This window comes from Eubalaena glacialis, chromosome 3 (assembly GCF_028564815.1).
Source record: "Eubalaena glacialis isolate mEubGla1 chromosome 3, mEubGla1.1.hap2.+ XY, whole genome shotgun sequence".
NCBI lineage: Eukaryota > Metazoa > Chordata > Mammalia > Artiodactyla > Balaenidae > Eubalaena > Eubalaena glacialis.
The window spans coordinates 111,899,220-111,916,381 of NC_083718.1; the positions used below are offsets into that span (position 1 = coordinate 111,899,220).

The 17,162-nt window shown below is 38.2% G+C and overlaps 1 protein-coding gene across 3 annotated transcripts in view; it reads left to right on the top strand.

The window, feature by feature from the left end:
- The window catches only part of ARHGAP29 (Rho GTPase activating protein 29), a 77,761-nt gene extending 60,881 nt beyond the window's left edge, over window positions 1–16,880 (top strand). For all 3 annotated transcript variants that reach the window (XM_061183861.1, XM_061183860.1, XM_061183862.1), the window contains 8 exons: window positions 1,800–1,898; window positions 3,222–3,361; window positions 3,651–3,839; window positions 4,109–4,246; window positions 9,011–9,243; window positions 10,467–10,797; window positions 10,931–11,039; window positions 13,191–16,880. In XM_061183861.1, coding sequence (XP_061039844.1) covers window positions 1,800–1,898; window positions 3,222–3,361; window positions 3,651–3,839; window positions 4,109–4,246; window positions 9,011–9,243; window positions 10,467–10,797; window positions 10,931–11,039; window positions 13,191–14,074 — 2,123 coding nt within the window. In that variant the 3' untranslated portion in view covers window positions 14,075–16,880. The remainder of the gene's footprint in view (window positions 1–1,799; window positions 1,899–3,221; window positions 3,362–3,650; window positions 3,840–4,108; window positions 4,247–9,010; window positions 9,244–10,466; window positions 10,798–10,930; window positions 11,040–13,190) is intronic.
- Window positions 16,881–17,162: the final 282 nt, after the last annotated feature.

The window sequence follows — 17,162 nt, forward strand, 5'->3', positions numbered from 1 at the left end:
GTACTGTATGCTGTATAGTATTCCATTTTATGAACATAACTGTGATTATCTGTCTTTTGGATTGTTTTGTAGTTAATCACTATAATGAACTGTACAGTTAGCAACAATTCTTGTGCCTGTGGTAATTTCATTTTTTATAAATGTGCTTTAAGATACTTTGATAGTCTCATGCTGCTTAGAGAGGCAGAATAGATGTTTTGAACTCTCCCTTAGTGGCTTCAAAGAGAATGACTTGCCAGAGGTAATGCAGCTAGCAAGAGAAGAAGGTGTCACTTGAACCCTTGAGATTATTACTTTCCATGTTCTTTCTTCTCTACTTTTCTACCAGAGACTTCCCCCAGTCCTGTTCTTCCTGGCTAAGTTTCTTTCTCCTAAGATCTTGGCACTGCGGGAGATAAGTTAGGATTTAACCTACCTCAGAGTCCAAGGCTTTGTTTTTTTTTTCTGGTGTTCTACATATTACAGAAATTTTATTCATGTAAATAAAGCCCTTGAATTTAAAGTTAGAAATGACTTCCATGCCGTACTGGGGTTTATAGGCAGATAAACTTTGAGTCCTACTTTAAAATTATTGCTGTTCAGGGACACTCTGGAGATGCAATCCTAAATATTTAACTGAATATTTGTAATTAGCTTTGTAAAAACAGAGTGGTTCTAGCTATCCCCAGAAATTAAGAGACAGTCTGGAGCCAGCTCTAAATTATCTGGAATCCTGTAAGACTTCATGTGGTAAAGACAAAAATTTGGAAACTGGTCACATGATAAATGGGTGAAGACTGAGGGATGAATAGCCTGGGAAAGAGGAAACCTGGGGACGTGACAGCTGTTCTCAGACATTGAAGTGTAAAAGGGTGAGAGTCAGAGTGCTCGTTTGCTCCTTTAGGGAGACATGTGACCAAGAGCTGGGATTTATAGGTGGCAGGTTTCTGCTCAGCAATACAAGGAAGTCATTTTACAGTTAGAATAGTTCTAAAATGAACATGTGGTCTCATGATTTCTTAGTCATTGGGGGACACATTCAAAACAAAAACTAGATGACCGCCTTTTAAGCATAGTTTGAAGTGGGGGGAATCTTTTGGGAGAGATGTGGTTTAAATAATTTGTAAAGCCCTTTCTAACTCTGAACCTAAGACTGTTAAGGCCTTGAGTTAAGTGTAACCCTCCACTTAGACACAGCCCTGTGTGTGATATCAGCAGGGAGCAAATAAACCTCATTACCTGGTCAGGCTGCTTCCAAACATGCTTTGAGACACATGGCAGAGTCCTTGGCTGACAGCTTGTATCCCATGCTCTGCTCCCTGCCAGGATCATTGGTCCTGGTTCCTGGTGTTCTGTCTTACTGGCAACATAAATGTAACTGTATTATTGTATTGCTGTATTTGTAGATTTTTGTTTATTTTAGAAAGCTTTAGGTTACATTGTAAGTATTTCTTTATCACTTAATTCAACAAGCATTTAATGACAGCTTTACCATTGTGCCAGCTATTCTGTCAGACATTAGATATAAGGCTTGAATAGAAAATACTCCCTGTCCTTGAGTTTATAATCTCTAGCACTTACTATCAGAAGTTGACAGTAAGGTTCATTGGAATATGTGATCCTCAATTTTAAATTTATTTGGAAAAGTCAGATTTGGCTCAATTCTCTTCTGTTCCCAAGAGTATCAGAATCCCCTGTATCCAAAGTCTGTGAATGGAAGCAAATGTTTACATTGTAGCTAATATAATAGTATGACTTGCGTTATTCAAAAAATGTTGTCACTACCCATTTCTTAAATTCTACAATGAATTTTCTTTTAGGAGACTTTCATCGAAAACTTCCACGAACTCCATCCAGTGGAACCATGTCTTCTGCAGATGATCTGGATGAAAGAGAGCCACCTTCCCCTTCAGAAGCTGGTATTACACTCACCTGAATCAAGTTTCCACTAAACCAGTTGAATCAGTAGCATTGCATGATATTAGGGAAAAAATAGTATGATTTAAAGAATTCCTTTACTGTGTATTTAAAAAAAAGGCATTATGGTGACTTAAATATATCCCAACAAATTACGTACAAGTATGGGTTGATAATGTATTAATCAAATGTTACAAGTAAAAATATAAGAATAAACAGCAAAACCACTGGAGCCAAAATGTATTAGCATGTTGATAAAATAGGCTAGATATTTTGGTCTTTCATAAATCTAATAGTGACTTAATTGTTCAGAGTGTTGCAATACATGAGACATTCTATTCATGAGAATTTCTATGTGAGAAAAGCCTCTTCAAAAGAAATAGTGTAAGAAGCTAGGCGGGAAAAGTAAATACATGTACTTCTTGAGGGCAGGGAAAGTTGTGGATGCTGAAGGATATAAAAGAGAAGTCACGTTAATGGCTTCATTTGAGACCTCCAGATACCTGTTCTGGTATCATTTTCTTAAATAGTATAAGAACATCTGACCTCTGGTAGGATTTTTTTTTTTTTTTTTTTTTTGGCTGCGTTGGGTCTTTGTTGCTGCGCGCAGGCCTTCTCTAGGTGTGGCGAGCGGGGTCCACTCCTCGTTGCGGTGCGCGGGCTTCTCACTGCGGTGGCCTCTCTTGCTGCAGATCACGGGCTCTAGGCACGTGGGCTTCAGTAGTTGTGGCTTGCGGGCTCTAGAGTGCAGGCTCAGCAGCTGTGGCTCACGGGCTCAGCTGCTCCGTGGCATGTGGGATCCTCCGGACCAGGGCTCGAACCCGTGTCCCCTGCATTGGCAGGTGGATTCTTAACCACTGCACCACCAGGGAAGCCCTCTGGTAGGATATTGATAGATAACTAGCTAGTATTACTTATAATTTTGTAATGAATTGAGAATAGCTTTATCTTTAATGCAAATAATGCTGACACACTAACCTCATATAGCTAGTTTTATTCCAAGCTTTCATAGGGTCATTTTCTAAGAATGTAATGCCACCTGTGTAATAAAGGACATGTTAATAACTGTAAATTCGCTGATTCTGGAAACATTATGCCATGCTATTTTAGAAGTATCTTATTTGTCTGATGGTGATTTTTACTTGTAGCTTAAATGTTTGATATATGTGTGCCTTGTAAGAGATCTATAAGTTGGATGCTTATTTTGTTATTATAGTAAGAGCTTTTTGTAATCTTATTTAAAGATTTTTTTAAATGTAGTATCATATGGTATAATTTTTCTGTAGTCTTACAATTCTTACATACTATTCTACTTCTGTTACAAGGACCCAATTCCCTTGGAACATTTAAGAAAACTTTGATGTCAAAGGCAGCTCTCACTCACAAGTTTCGCAAACTGAGGTCCCCCACGAAGTGCAGGGACTGTGAAGGCATTGTGGTATTCCAGGGTGTTGAATGCGAAGAGGTAAGATCTTTCTGGAATTACATTAGCCCTTTTATGCTTTTTGCTTTGAGCAATGCCTTTTGTTGTTAATTTTACCGATTAGGATCTTTTGCAAATGTATTTTTAATAAATTGAACCACTGTGTATTTTCTATAATTTTATATTTCATTTTGCTAGTAAATGTATTTCAAACACCACAAGTAATACCTTTTAAACTCATTTTTGTTCTGTTACCACTCTACCTGTAGTTCGTCCAGTTGTGAATAGTTTTAAGGTGAGTTAACCATTTTAGACTTTCATTTTCTTGTAGTGTCTCCTTGTTTGTCACCGGAAGTGTTTGGAAAATTTAGTCATCATCTGTGGTCATCAGAAACTTCTGGGGAAAATACACTTATTTGGAGCAGAATTCACACAAGTTGCAAAAAAGGAACCAGATGGCATCCCTTTTGTACTCAAAATATGTGCCTTAGAGATTGAAAATAGAGCCTTGTGTCTACAGGTACATTATAACTTTTAAAATTAAAAAATTTTAAATGTAAATGTGATTTGTTCTAATGATAAGGAGACATTAAAGGAGAACAATGCTCTCAGTTTTTACTAAATAACTGAATTTATTCAGATTTATTTGGAAAATATTACCTCATTTGGTCCTAGTTTTTTTCTAAAGTATTTAGAATTGAAGTAGATATTAAGTATATTTAGAGGTCTGCATTTAATCATTTGTACTGAAGCAGAATTTTGCAAAATTTTTTCTCTTTTCTTCTCAAGGGAATTTATCGTGTATGTGGAAACAAAATAAAAACTGAAAAACTGTGTCAAGCATTGGAAAATGGAATGCACTTGGTAGACATTTCAGAATTTAGTTCACATGACATCTGTGATGTCTTGAAATTATACCTTCGACAGGTAAAGTTTTTAGCCTTGAAATTTACCATTAAATAGAGCAAAAATATAATTTGCGGTTTGCTGATAACGTTTGCCACACATATTGTTTTCATTGACATAGACCATGTTAATATCTTTCCAATTATTAACGTACAGATCAAAGAGTGTATAAAATATATGTACAATTTAAAGACCCATAGTAGTAAAAACTCATTTTCCATCACCTAGCTTAAGGAAATAAAATATCACTATACCTTATAGAAGGCCCCTGTATGCCCCTCCCCAGTTGTAGCCCACAGCTCTACCCAGTGGTCTTTCCTAACCATGTTAATACCTCCCTCTATTTTCTTAATAGTTTTAATACCTGTTGTGTATTCCTAAACAATATATCACTAAGTTCTAGAAAACTGAGTAGAAAGCATAAATCTAGCTGTTTAAGAAAAGTCCACCATTCACACTGTTATATGAAGAATTCAGCCAGTAGAACGGTGTCTGGGTCATAGTTTGGCTTTACTTTCATAGATATTTTAAAATAGCTGTTGTGGGAGGTTAGTAGTCAAGGTGTGAATGCATTCAGGGAACATGAAGTTCACCATAGTTGGGGGGCAGGGCTATCCTATAAGCTAGGTACTGGAAATTCAGCAGGAATGTGGTCGGGAGTGGACTTGCTCTATATTTTCTCTTTCTTTGCTCACTCTTGTACCTGCATGTTACAGGAGTAGGTCTGAAGAAAACGCTTCTGTGGGTGAAGTAAGTGGCCTTAGCGGCTCAGGCAGCAGTTCATGGAAGGGTTACAGAAACAAGCAGCACATTGTCATGATAAGCCAAGTACAAAAGATCTGGGACAAGCCCAGCTGCATTCTGTCCTTGGGTGAAACTTTCTGTCCTTGGGTGAAAGTGAAGAGACAGTTACAGAGAGCATAGTGACGATGGTTCTCATTGTGTCCACCATCTCAGGAGCTTTGTTCTTCATCTGGGTCCGTTTTAATATGATGAAGAGCTGTCATCCTGGGATCTCTCTTCTCTACCCTCTTCTGTGAGGGAACACCTGTCTTCTGTGTCATGTCTTCCTGTTTTTTATTTATTGTCCTGTTTTGGTCATGCCCATCTTTGAGCAAGGTAGAATAAGAGTAAATATTTGAAACTGTTTGATCTGTAAATGTATTTATTCTGCTTTCTTGAATGGGAGTACTGTGAAAGTTTATAGTATTGTAGGCTGAAAATTATTTTTCTTCAGAAATTTGAAGGTGTTTTTTAATTCTCTTTGAAGCCTGAAATCCTTCTCATTCCTGATTCTTTTTATGTGGCCTATTGTTTTCTCTCTGAAAGCTTGTAGAATCTTCTTTTTCTCTCCATTATCCTAAAATTTCACAGTGTATGCCTTGATGTGGGTGTATTTTCATCCATGGTTTCAGGCACTCCACAAGCTCTGTCATTCTGCTTGCTTGTCCTTTAGTTCTTGGAACTTTAATTTTCTTGCTCATTTCCTCCTCTCTGTTTTCTATTTTCTTTCTGGAACTTATATTTGGATACTTAACAACTGCACTGGTTCTCTAGTTTCCTTCCCTTTTCCCTATTTTCATTTCTTTTTGTTTTTGTTTTCTTTTAACACCTTCTAAGAAACTTCCTCAGCTTTGTCTTCCATTCCTATTGTAAACTATTTTATTTCTGAGATCATCTTTTAATTTCCAAGAATTCTGGTTTTCTGTCCCTTTTATAGCATTCTTTTTTTAATTGAATGCACCATCTCTTCTACCTGAAATATTTGTAGCTTTTTTTAAAATTTATTTTATTTATTTATTTATTTATTTTTGGCTGTGTTGGCTCTTCGTCTCTGTGCGAGGGCTTTCTCTAGTTGCGGCAAGCGGGGGCCACTCACTATCGCGGCCTCTCTTGTCGCGGAGCACGGGCTCCAGACGCGCAGGCTCAGTAGTTGTGGCTCATGGGCCTAGTTGCTCCGCGGCATGTGGGATCTTCCCAGACCAGGGCTCGAACCCGTGTCCCCTGCATTGGCAGGCAGATTCTCAACCACTGCGCCACCAGGGAAGCCCCGTAGCTTTTTTTAAAGTGGATTCTTTCCTCTGCTTAGCTTCTAGCCCCATCCAATAGAAATATAATGTGAGCCCTATATATAATATTAAATTATCTAGTAGCCACATAAAAAGAAACAGGTGAAGTTAATTTTAATATTTTATTCAACATATTGAAAATATTATCTGAACATCTAATCAATATTCTTAAATTATTAATGAAACATTTACCTTTTTGGCCCTGACTCTTGCAAGTATGGTATATACTTTTCATCTAGAGCACATGTCAGTTTGGAGCAGCCACCTTGCACTGCTCAGTAGCCGTATGTGGTTAGTGGCCACGATATTGACAGCACAGTTGTAGACCTTCAAGTTGGTTTTTTTCCTACTTATTTTGACTCTGTCTTCCATAGTTGTCTCCTTAAAAGTAAAGCTTTGGGAACTGAAATCTATCCAGAAGCTCTTGAATACATGAAGGCTTTGAAGATTTTGAGCTTTACTGTAGTGTTATCTAGGAGAGCTGTTTGGGAAGTACCTGAGGTCTGTATCTCTAGTTCTCTGCTCTTGGGCTGGTCTGATACCCCAGAGAAAGGTCTTTCCCTGCCTACAGGTATGGTTCCAGAACTCTGGGAGCCATGTTAGGTCAGAAGCTCCAGGATCTCTGCATTCAGCAGGCATGCAGTCACTAAATCCTTATTTTAAGATAGTTGCCCACCTGTTCCTTGTGCTTGGCATTGCCCGTCCAGAGACCCTCTGTTTCACACTGCCCAGAGAAGAAATCCCCAGACTTCTGAGGTTGCTCAGGAGCATGGAGTGGAGACAAGGATCTAGAAATCTAATGCTGTCTAGATAGCTCACCCTTCCCCGAGATCAGAGGACCTAGTCTGACAATCCCTGAGTCTCCTTAGGATCCGCTAAATCATGTTGGCTCTCAGTTTGGAATTTCAGCTTTCTCAGGAGCGCTAAGTGAGCACTTGTTCACCTCCTCTTCAGCTTGTGAAATGTTGCTTTTGTCCCCATTCCTGTTCTTCCAGTCCTGCAGGCTTAACTGTATTTCAGTGGGGTTGTAGGAGGGAAAGAAATTAGCTACAAATGTTGGATGTGCCACGTTAGCCCAGGAAACTTGATATCTCTTCAATCACAATTTTTAGGATTCTCAACTGAGAAGTGGAAACAGTATCTTTGAATGACTTTTAATCTCATAATGAATCATCCTTTATTTCTTTTAGTCAGTGGAGGAGAGGAAATAAATGGGGTCCAATACTGTCAGCTCTCATTGTATCCTAGGAATACTATGGGACCAAAGCTTTAGTGTGGGAAGCCATGCTCAATTCTTACAGTGTTAAGAGAGTAGCCTTTATTTACTCATTACCATGTGGTAAATCTGAAGCTCCAAGAGTGACCAAGATGGTAGAGGTAGAAATTAATCTCAAGGCTTCCCCTCTCTGGGAACAGAAGGGGAAACTGGAGAAGTGGTGCCTACCTCACCACAGATGTTGTAGGACATTAGCTAGCCAGAGAGATGCTGTATTTTCCATCGCTGAGCAGTGGAATCATTGAAATCAGTTATGCCAGTAGACAGATCAAGGTGGTATGCCCATTGACAGTTTGAGAGAGGAACTTTTTTTGACCTACTTATGGCAATTCAAGTGGTATTTAAAAATTGGAAAACAAAATGTTGACAGTTTCTTTCTTGTAAGTCATATTGTCTTTTGCTAATCTTCAATCTGGCCCGAGTAAAACACAAGCACCCTATAGCTTTTTGTTCTCTCTCTCCCCCACACCAACAGAAAATAAGCTTTTTCTAATTAATTTGACTTATATTGTATATTATCCTAGGTTTGTTTTAATAAAATAGTTGAAGATCATGCTAACTTTGGGGCAGTCATGAACGTAATTGGTATAGAATATCTATCAGAGTTTTTTTTTTTTAATAAATTTATTTATTTTATTTATTTATTTTTGGCTGCCTTGGGTCTTCATTGCGGTGAGTGGGCTTCTCATTGTGGTGGCTTCTCTTGTTGCAGAGCACGGGCTCTAGGCATGTGGGCTTCAGTAGTTGTGTCATGCGGGCTCAGTAGTTGTGGCTCGCTGACTCAGTAGTTGTGACTCGCTGGCTCTAGAGCACAGGCTCAGTAATTGTGGCACACGGGCTTAGTTGCTCCGCGGCATGTGGCATCTTCCCGGACCAGGGAACAAACCTGTGTCCCCTGCATTGGCAGGCGGATTCTCAACCACTGCGCCACCAGGGAAGCCCTCTATCAGAGTTTTAAAATCATATCATGGGGCTTTAGGTTTAGAGTTTTACTGATTACCAGGTAAGTCATTTTTAATATAGATATATGTATGGTGATATTGGATTCACTTTATAGATCACATCTAGCAAACATATGTACATTTCTTTTTTTTCTTGTTCTTGGGTGTAATTTTTTTTCTTCTAGTTGTATTGAGATATAATTGACATACAGCACTGTCTAAGTTTAAGGTGTGCAGCACAACGATTTGGCTTCCATACACCATGAAATGATTATCACAGTAAGTTTAGTGAACATCCATCATCTCATACAAACACAAAATTAAAGAAATAGAAAAATATTTTTCCTTGTGATGAGACATGTACATTTCTAAATGTGATTGACCTTAAGTCCTGTTACTCTAAAAAGAACATGCTAAACCACTCAGTAGCTATTCAGTAGGTTATTAACAGGGAGAAAATGGGCAGAATGATATTTCTAACGTAATTTTATTTCTTTAGCTCCCAGAACCATTTATTTTATTCCGATTGTACAAGGAATTTATAGACCTTGCAATAGAGATCCAACATGTAAATGAAGAACAAGAGATGAAAAAGGATAATCCTGAGGACAAAAAATGTCCAAGTACGTGTATAGAAATAAACCGAATTCTTCTAAAAAGCAAGGATCTTCTAAGACAATTGCCAGCATCAAATTTTAACAGCCTTCATTACCTCATAGTTCATCTTAAGCGGTAAGAATTTGAATAAGACAGACATTGATTAGTGGGTGGATAATTGATCAGTTTTTTGGTTTTGCTTTTAGGGTTTTTTTAAAAATTGTGGTAAAATACACATAACATATAAATTTACCATTTTAGCCATTTTTAAGTGTACAGTTCAGTAGTATTAAGTACATTCACACTCTTGTGGTATTGTTTTTACATTGAATGTTTCATTTCTAATATGTGTTAGGGAAAGAGAGACATTGAATATATGTTCATGCAGCCAACATCTTTCCCTCAGATGCCAATTATATGCCAGGCTCTGGCTGGGGAAATTAGGATGCAAATATAAGGTTTCTGTAATCTGTTGTGCTTGTTAGCTTGAGGGGCAGACCTGCACACAAGTGCAGCGCAGCATCATTCTTGTTCTGATGGAACTTTGCTCAACATGCAGTGGAAGATGGGGGAGAGGGGGTCATGAATCAGAGAAGGCAACCCTGAGCCAGACTTGAAGAACTGAGTAATGGTTTGGTGACAGAGAATGTACAAAAGAGCATTCCAGGCAGAGGGTAATAGACACAGAGACGCAAGAGATCATTTTGCTTTTGAGGACGTTTAAGTAATTTGGTTAGGCCAGGATATAGCAAGCAGTAGCACAGAGTGAGCTGGAGGAGTCCTGGTAAAGTCATACATACCTGGCAGATGAGTTGACTGTCTTCTTTCTGTACTCAGTGAAGAATTTTAAGCCAGGAATTTAACATGCTCAGGTTTGCCTATTAGATCTTTATGGCAGCAATATGGAGAATAGGTTGGAGGGGAGGTATTTACTTCAGTTCGGATCTCTTTGAATAGCCAGAGAAATAAAAGGTGATGAGAGCTTGAAGTAAGGCCAGAGCAGTGGGATTGGCAATAAAGCAGAGAGATCTTTAGGCTCGACTAGGCTTGAAGACTAGCAGTGAGATAGAAAGTTTCCAGCATATGGACCTGGGAGGATGTAATATATATTTACTAAGGTGGGAGCAGCTTTTAGGGGTGTTTTTAAATTTCTGCTGGTAAAACTGTACTGGTTCCTTCTACTTACTTAAATTTAATCCTAATACTGTGAAACCCAACTTGGTGTGTGGTCAGTATTTAAGCAAATAAATATATCCTTTCCCTAGACTTCTGCAGCCCATTTTTCCTCCACCCTTCCCAGCCCATAGTAAACTACTGTCAAGGAAATCTAATACAGCTTTATGTGTTCTGCATCGCAGAGTCGTAGATCATGCAGAAGAAAACAAAATGAACTCCAGAAACTTGGGGGTGATATTTGGACCAAGTCTCATTAGGCCAAGGCCCACAACTGCTCCTATCACCATCTCCTCTCTTGCTGACTATTCAAATCAAGCGCGGTTGGTGGAGTTCCTCATTACCTACTCACAGAAGATCTTCGATGGGTCCCTACAGCCACAAGATGTAGCTGTGTGTAGTGCAGGTGGTGGTGCACCTCAGGTTGACCAAGGCTATCTTCCGAAGCCTCTGTTATCACCAGAAGAAAGAGATCCAGAACATTCTGCGAAGTCACTGTTTTTCTCTTCAAAGGAAGTGAGTTTTGCTCTTATGGAATTGTGTTGGAACTTTGTAATGTTTACATTATTAATAAGTTAAGAATCTTTGAACTGTTTATTTTGAGGTGTGTTTTGCTTCTTCAAGTTTAAAAATTTTCTTCCATCAACAGGATATCCATACTGCAGATAGTGAAAGCAAAAGTTTTGAATCCACTGCATCATTTGAGGAATCAGAACGGAAGCAAAATGCATTCGAAAAATGTGATGCATGTCTCATTGGTGAGTGGCCATGTAAAATGCATATTTGCTGACTTAAAACTGTCCCAATAAACCATGATTAAAAGCCAAGGTGAGTGGCGTTGAGAGAAGTCAGAGAAAGAAGCTTCATTAGTAAGTGCATCTTTGGCAGCCATTAAGAAAGTTGCCTTCATTCTTTACAATAACCCTTCTTATAAAAAGACATCTTGGAGTTCAAAGGTGTGTTTTGTGTTTTGAAAACTTTTTTTATTTTTATTTTTGCCATTAATTAAAGTCAAGGCAGAAATCTGTTAAGCAGTATGATGATTCATTAGCATCTTCTATTACTATAGATCATTGTATTGATCTCATTACTCATGAGGTGTCAACTAGACTCCTAAAATTCAAAAACTTTAGACTCAAAAAACCTCTAAAATTTTTTTCAAATGCCTTTTCCTGTCGCCTGCCTGTAACACATTAAGCACACTTACATGTATATCTTTTTAATTTCCTTGACTGTAATCATTTTATTCACTGTATGGTAATTTTAGTTGCAGTGATAGCTACCAAGCTATTCATTTGTGGAAAGGCTTCCACTTGTTACTATAATTCTGTACGTCACTAGAGCTAACTTGCAGTTTTTTTAAGTGCAGCCATATATTTTAAATTTGAGTGTAATGAAGTATTAGTGATCACAGCCTGACAGGTCTAAAAAGTAAGGGAGCTAACATTCATTAAGTACCTGCCTGCTCTGTGCTAAGCACTGTGCTTATTGTTTGATTCCATTCATCTGATTTTATCTTCGGAACAATTCCGTGCTATAAATAGGTAGTAATAGCCCTGTTCAGCCCACAGCCTAATAGTCTGAGAGAGGTTAAATAATGTCAGAGGTCATGCCCCTAATAAATTGTTCAGTATTTGAACCTATGTTTGTGATTATTTCACTATTCCGTGAGCTAGGTCTCCCAATTAGGAATAGTAATAAAAATAAATGTCATTTTTCAAGGGCTAACTGTATACCAGATAAATAAGCACTTTTCATGGTTAGATCTTTTAGGCCACATATCATCATAGATAAAATTATGATTCCTTTTGACAGATGAAGACACTGAGGGACAGTGAGATTGCCTTGCCTAGTGCAGAAGGGGTAGAGCTGAGTTAAACCTGGCAGGTGGGGTTCAGAGTCTGCACTCTTACCCATTACACTCAAGTTTTTTCCCTTAGAACATAAGAATGCACTTTGGTGCCTACAGCCTGACCACAGTGTGTCAGGTCCCTTAGGGTGTTTTATACACATGGGGAAGCACCTGGGAAATCAAAACAAGAGAGCACTGCCCTGGAAGCCCAGAGAAGAGAGGTCCGCAGTCTCAGGTAAGGAGAAGGGTCAGATGAGGTAAGGACTGTCAAGTCATTCTGATGGGCTGCTGTTTGCAGACCGCTGCCCAAAAGAGGGGCATGAGCAGAAGGCTGGAACTTACCAGAAATGGGAATATTTTAGGGGAGATGCTACAAAAAAGGGTAGGGCCTGAAGGAGTTCAGGGTCCCAGCTTGAGAAAACATGGGTCCAGACTTGATAGGAAAGGGAAGAAAGTACGTCTGGGAGTAAACAGCAAATAGGGAGAATGGCATTTTTTACTTAAACTATTCAACCTTAATCAGACAGGATGAATATTATAGTCCACTTATTAGTTGATCAGATGAGGGCATCTAAGGCCTTTAATACGATATGCTCTCACTGTGGGTTGAACATAACTGAAAAGCAGATTGAGTTGGCAAAAGCCTTAGGATTCAGGGCATACTTACATTTGGTTGGCATGTAAATTGGTGTAACTTTTCTGAGGGTAACACACCAATATCTGCCTGTTGAAATCGTGACAACCCTTTCAGCCAGCAAATACTTGTTCATACGCAGCACATAAGAGAAGCTACATCAGCAGGTGTGGTTTTTTTTTTCACTAACCTGCAGTGAATTTTGTAGCTGTTTATTATATTGATTTAAATAAATACGGAATTCTAACATTTTAATTCAAAGTGCACCTTTAATATTTTATGAGTACCTTACCAGAGAATAACTTGGAAAAAATATATGAAGACCCTTGTTTTGAGAGGGTGTTCATCTATAACTCATTTAGACTCTCTTGTTAACTACGTGCCATAAAGTTTGATTTTTAAATGAATCTTTTCCTTTTTCAGACAACAAAGTGCGTTTGCTTGTAGACCAAGAGCTTGAATCAGCATCACAAAAGATGGAAGATGTTTGTAAAACCTCCAAGCTGCCTACTCTGAAGTCCGATAGGGAAATAAATGGCGTCGAGAGGCATACTCCAAGGACCAAGATTAGACCTGTAAGTTTGCCTATAGACAGACGACTACTTCTTGCAAGCTCTCCTAATGAGAGAAATGGCAGAAATATGGGGAATGTAAATTCAGACAAGTTTTGCAAGAATCCTACCTTTGAAGGAGTTAATAGAAAAGACACCCCAACTATTGTTTGTTCCAAATTTGATGGCTTTGATCAGCAACCTCTACAGAAAACTCGGGAGAAACGGTATGAACAAAATGACCTGACTGCAAAGACTGCAGTGATTGTGCCCAGTGCATTCCAGGAAAGAGAAGTGTCAGTGAGCATCAGGAGTGGTGGGGACCACCCAGTCAGCACCACCAGTAAGCCATACACAGAACCCATCAGGTCAGCCAGACAGGTGTCAGAGAGACGGTCTTCTGACTCCTGCCCTCCTGCTCCTGTCAGAGCACCCAGAACACTGCAGCCCCAGCACTGGACCACGTTTTATAAACCACCTGCTCCTGCTGCTAGTGGGAGAGGGAATGAGGAGAAATCTGTGACATCCTCCGCAGCTGTGCCCCCTTGCACAACTCACGCTCCCCAGGAGCACGCGCTGAAATCAGTTCCAGGTTCTGAAAATGCATCAGCTGGTCCCGTGCAGCCAGTTAGCAAGCCTAAAGAGAAGGCTGAAGAGCGTGACTTACCTGGTGTACATCCAGCATGTCAGAGACCGAGGCTAAAACGAATGCAGCAGTTTGAAGACCTTGAAGATGAAATCCCACAGTTTGTGTAGGGTTGTCAGAATTCAGTTTTTCTTTTTTTGTTTTGTGGTGTTGTATTTGTTTTCTGGAAGAAATTTTTGACAGAGCCTCTCTTGTATAGGATTGCCAAATCATGGATTTTGTTTTTTGTCATTGTGTTGTGTTATCCTGTGTTGGTTATACTGAATGACAGAATGTTTTGATAGGGCCCCATCTGTGCCTCACTGGAATTATATGTGTTTTTGAAGTTGTGAATAAATAGATAGACTCATGTTTTTTAAAGTTCAGTTGATTCCCCATAATATGGTCCATTTAAGTGCATCCCTAATATATGATATCGCTCTCAACTAATAGGTGCAATTGAGGAAATCAGCTTTATTTTTTTGAAGTGAAACTACATGCTTATTTATAAAAGGAATGTTTCCGAGTGCAAGTGCCTGAAAGATCTTTGTTTGGTATGATTGTTTTTTCACACAATTTTATAGTGTATCTTTGACCATTTGTGCTTTTATGGTATGTGTGTAACCTTTTATTTTTCAATTGGCGAGTCACTTAACTTTTTCATATTTGCGTAATGGCCAAAAGGCTTGCAAATCTGTATTTAATTGCATTTTAATTAATTGCCAGATTTTACACGTGATAGTCAGTTGAATTGTACAAAGAAAATGCACTTAAACATGTTTCTAAATTGTATAGTTCAGTCATGTCTTATTTGGTTTTAGCTATTATACATTTAATAATTTTCACTTCTTGGCTTTGTTCTGCATAAACTTCTGTTGTTCAACAGTTCTGAACCTTTTGGTATTTTATATAATAGTCCAAAACAATGTTTTAAAATTCAGTGCCTTTCCTTTTAATATTGTCTGGGACTTTCTTTAAAAAAAACATTTCTTTTGTATGAAGTGTTTTCACTTATGAATAATTTTATGTACTTTTTCTACCTGAGTTTATAACCATTGACAATGTATGTTTCATCTGAATCATACAAAGATTTATTTAAGTTGATTCTAAGTATAATTCAATAAGCCTCATTGTTTGGAATTTGAGAGGAAGTACAGATGATTGGATATATTTCATTTATAAAATTCCCAGTTTTTAGAACTAGTATAGTTCTGTTATTTTCTTGGTTTTGTCATTTTGCGTAAAATAGGATATAAAAGGGACAAAAAATAAAATACCCTCTTTTTATATGTGTGAATTATATTTGTAACAAATGCTTTTGTATGACCATGTTATACTTGATAAAAAATATATATATTAACCTGTTAAATTATTTCAAGTTCTTGTGGTTTCTCTGAAATTGTGGCCTCTTAGGGTGTGAGACTTTAAGGTTTATTAACCATTGGCTTAGTGGTCAGCACTTGGGGCTCATATGTCCCTTGACTACAACATGGAATTCATTTTATGGGAAGTTGTTATATAGTTCTATATGACATTAAGGACTAGGAAGAAAGAATAACCCATCTTTTTGTGCTGGAGCCTTGTTTTTAGTCCTCATTGTAAAAAATATAAAAGAATTGTATTGGTATGAAAATCTAAAAAGAAAATAAGAGCCAACATTGAGCCCTTTCTGCGTGCCATGAACTCTGCTAAGTTCCACATAAATTATTTCAAGTTTACAGCAGCCTATAATGGGTAGGTAAGTACTTTATTATTCCTGTGTTATGGATAAGGAAACTGACGCTTAGTTAAATAATGTGCACTAGGTTCCACAGGTGTAACAGTTGGAGTCAAGTCTCAAACACAGGGCTGCCAGATTCTGATGGTTGACCATAATGTTTCTTCGGGTTTTCAGTAAAAATAAAAGACACATTTTTCATTTTCACCAAGAACTTTATTGAACAACGTATTCACTGTTTTGTTCCACTACCTTCTGCCATTTTTCAGGCAACTTCATAATTCCATCTTCCCAAAACTTTTTATCTTTTTGAGCAAAGAACTGTTCCAGGTGCCTTTTACAGTCTTCCAGGGAATTGAAATGTTTTCCAATAAGAGAATTTTGTAAAGACCAAAATAAATGGAAATCCGAAGGTGCAATGTCTGGTGAATACGGCAGATGAATCAGAACTTCCCAGCCAAGCTATAACAGTTTTTGCCTGATCATCAAAGAAACATGCAGTCTTGTGTTATCCTGATGAAAGATAATGTGTTTTCTGTTGCCTAATTCCAGATGCTTTTCGTCGAGTGCTGCTTTCAGTTGGTCTAACTGGGAGCAGAACTTGTTGGAATTAATTGTTTGGTTTTCCAGAAGGAGCTCATAATAGAGGACTCCCTTCCGATCCCACCATATACACAACATCTCCTTCTTTGGATGAAGACCAGCCTTTGGTGTGGTTGGTGGTGGTTCATTTCGCTTGCTCCACGATCTCTTCTGTTCCACATCATTGTACAGTATCCACTTTTCATCGCCCATCACAATTTGTTTTAAAAATTGAATGTTTTCATTATGTTGCAGTAGAGAATCCCATGCAGAAATATGGTCAAGAAGGTTTTTTTCACTTATGTGGAACCCAAGATCAAAGCGATTAACATAACCAAGCTGGTGCAAATGATTTTCAGCACTTGATTAGGATATTTTGAGTATGTCAGCTATCTCCCGCATGGTATAACGTTGATTGTCCTCAATTAATGTCTCGATTTGATCACTATCGACCTCAACTGGTCTACCCGACCGTGGAGCATCGTCCAGCGAGAAATCTCCAACACAAAACTTCACAAACCACTTCTGACACATTGGCAGTCACAGCACCTTTCCATACACTGCACAAATCTTTTTTTTTTTGCGTTTCAGTTGCGTTTTTACCTTTCTTGAAATAATAAAGCATAATATGCCGAAAATGTTGCTTTTTTCTTCCATCTTCAATATTAAAATGGGTATGCAAAAATTCACCAATTTTGATAAGTTTTTTTAAAATGCACACTGATATGACAGCTGTCACAATACAATCTAACAAAATTGTTTTGCATATAGTTAAAGACAACTAAGTGCTACTAGAGCCATCTTACGGAAAAAACCGAACAAGCTTTTTGGCCAACTCAATAATATCAGGTAGTGTTTAACAATAGAAAATGCACCTTTAAAATTTTTTTATTGTGGTAAAATATGCGTAACATAGAATT